General features: G+C 35.6%; 1 protein-coding gene across 1 annotated transcript in view; it reads right to left on the reverse strand.

The window, feature by feature from the left end:
* Nucleotides 1-2,409, reverse strand: part of LOC119585056 (tubulin gamma-1 chain) — a 9,384-nt gene that overhangs the window by 5,287 nt on the left and 1,688 nt on the right. The window contains exons 2-4 of the mRNA XM_037933674.1: nucleotides 2,135-2,337; nucleotides 1,673-1,956; nucleotides 471-665 (exon numbers count right to left, since the gene is read on the reverse strand). Coding sequence (XP_037789602.1) covers nucleotides 471-665; nucleotides 1,673-1,956; nucleotides 2,135-2,337 — 682 coding nt within the window. The remainder of the gene's footprint in view (nucleotides 1-470; nucleotides 666-1,672; nucleotides 1,957-2,134; nucleotides 2,338-2,409) is intronic.

A 2,409-nucleotide genomic window follows, 5' to 3' on the forward strand; every position in this document is an offset into this window, starting at 1 on the left:
CATTATATTTCTTTCATTATTCTACAAAAGAGCTTACATACTTTGTGCCTAGTATTCTTTTTTCAGCCAACCCATACCCACCAAATAACCCCATCACAAAATTTCTGTGTACAAATCCAGAAAGCAAGATACAATCCATATAGACTTGTTTCTTTGCCTCTACTTCTGGACTGGAATACCCTTTCATGAATCTTTTAAACTTTACTCTTTTCATGAGGAATGTATCTATTCACCTAAAGCTTTGGTTACACTATGAGAAAATATCTTAGGTTCAGAACTTTACCTATTTTCTGAATTAAAAGGTATAGAGTGTACCCAGTACAATCTATACTTTTTCTTTTTGGATAATATGACAAACATCTAAGCTATTTTTTGTATGAATGTTGAGGTTAAATATATTAGTGATCAAGTAAGGTGTGAGCCAATATATATAGACCTATACAGTAACAAACAAAGAACAAATCACTCACCTCAGAGTGGCAGTGGAAACAGACATGATATTTGACACAAGGGAATTAATCTGTGAGAAGGTAGGGTTGGAGATGTGGAGACGGTCAGTTGCAATGCGGTTGAGAGCAGTGTTGTCTAGCACAACCACACAGTCTGCACTCTGTGTGAGCCTCTTCAGTGTTAGCAGGGAATTGTAAGGCTGAACCACCACATCACTGTTGATAATGAATAAGTATTAATTTCAAAGAAAAGAGAATGAACATGGATAATTTTCATTTATAGATTCAAGGCTTGCCGACTGAAAAATCAGCTGCAGATATATCTGTGTACATAATGTAAAGCAATAAGAAGTATGTGTAGAACTGTAGTTAAAATTACTGATTGTATCTTCTGTAAATCTATTTTACAACTACCTTAACCTGAATAAAACAAATGTTTTACCATAAACACTAAAACAAATACCTGTTAATGTTGAAAAATAAACTGATACCAAGTTTTAGTTACTGTTTGTCTATACAATGCATGATTATATAGGTCTCATCTACACATCTTTGTGCATCATCATCACCAGACACAATTTAGATCCCTCACTAAACCAGAACCAACTGTAAATGTGTATAAACTGAAACAGAAAGATACCTCAACCTTCTCCCAATCATAATCACTGACAATACAAATTACACCTTGAAAATATTGCAACTAATCAGAGAAACAATCTTAACAATGCTCCTTAAAATAAAACAAATACAAGAACTAAACACAGATACCATTAAAGTACCACCATCACTCAACAGACACAACACATTCCTAGCAAAATTAGACACAACTTTAAAAGAGAAACGCTCCACTCACAAACACATTCCTAGTAAAATTAAACAAACTAACATACTCATCAAACTCGAAGCCAGTGTAATAATTTTTCCAAGAGAATGCAACTGCCTATTGCACAATGTATACTTCCTATAAAGGCAAGCCTAGGGACATCTCCACTAACAACATGTGAAGTGATATACTAAATTATTTGCACATTTTTTCAAAACATAACTAAGCAACAAGGTCCTATATAATTTTGGCCTACTTATATCAGGGTTTAGTATATAAAGTATCATCTACATAGGGTACAAAATGGAGAAGGCATCCTTAAAATCTATCTACACAATATTAAGAATATTTATATATCATACTTTAAATTCTACACATTCCAAATATGGAAGAGCCATACCTTATTTCATCCTGGTTGGGAAAAACAGAATAGGTCTGCACAACTTTCTTTGGGAAGCGATCATTCAACCTGTCGAGGATATAAGAGCCAAGGCCAGAACCTGTCCCCCCAGCAATGCTGTGACAGAGCACAAAGCCTTCTAAACTGTCTGAGCCATCAGCTTCTCGGTCGATAATGTCAAAAACTTCCTCGTAGATACGCTCCCCTTGGCTAAAGCCTGAGGCCCAGTTATTACCTGCACCTCCTCCTTGCTTTGACATATATATGTTCTCAGGGTTGTACAGCTGTTGGTAACAAGGAGTTCTATTAGTTCTAAATGATAAAAGGAATAGCTGAGGTGAGGGATTAACACTAAAGTTTAACATTAATCCTTCATAACAATAAAGAGCACAAAAATCAGACACATTAATTAACATGTACTATATTAGCAATTCAGGAATAATTCAAAAGATTGATCTTAACCTTAGCATAAGGAGAATTCATGATAGAATGAATAACTCGAGGCTCCAAATCGAGCAGAACTGCACGAGGGATGTAGTGTTCATCATCAGCTTGGTAGAAGAAGACATCTTTGCGGTCTGTCCCTTCAGTTGCATAATCTTCAAGTGTGCCTTCGGGAGATATCCCATGCTCACCGCACAGCTTCTTCCAAAACTCGAATCCAACTGAAAAATAAGTTGGTCTTCAGTTTTTGTTATCAATAGTCATCTAATTTGCACAGTTCCTCTATACCTTTG

The sequence above is a fragment of the Penaeus monodon genome, chromosome 19 (assembly GCF_015228065.2).
Source record: "Penaeus monodon isolate SGIC_2016 chromosome 19, NSTDA_Pmon_1, whole genome shotgun sequence".
In the NCBI taxonomy this organism is placed as follows: Eukaryota; Metazoa; Arthropoda; class Malacostraca; order Decapoda; family Penaeidae; genus Penaeus; species Penaeus monodon.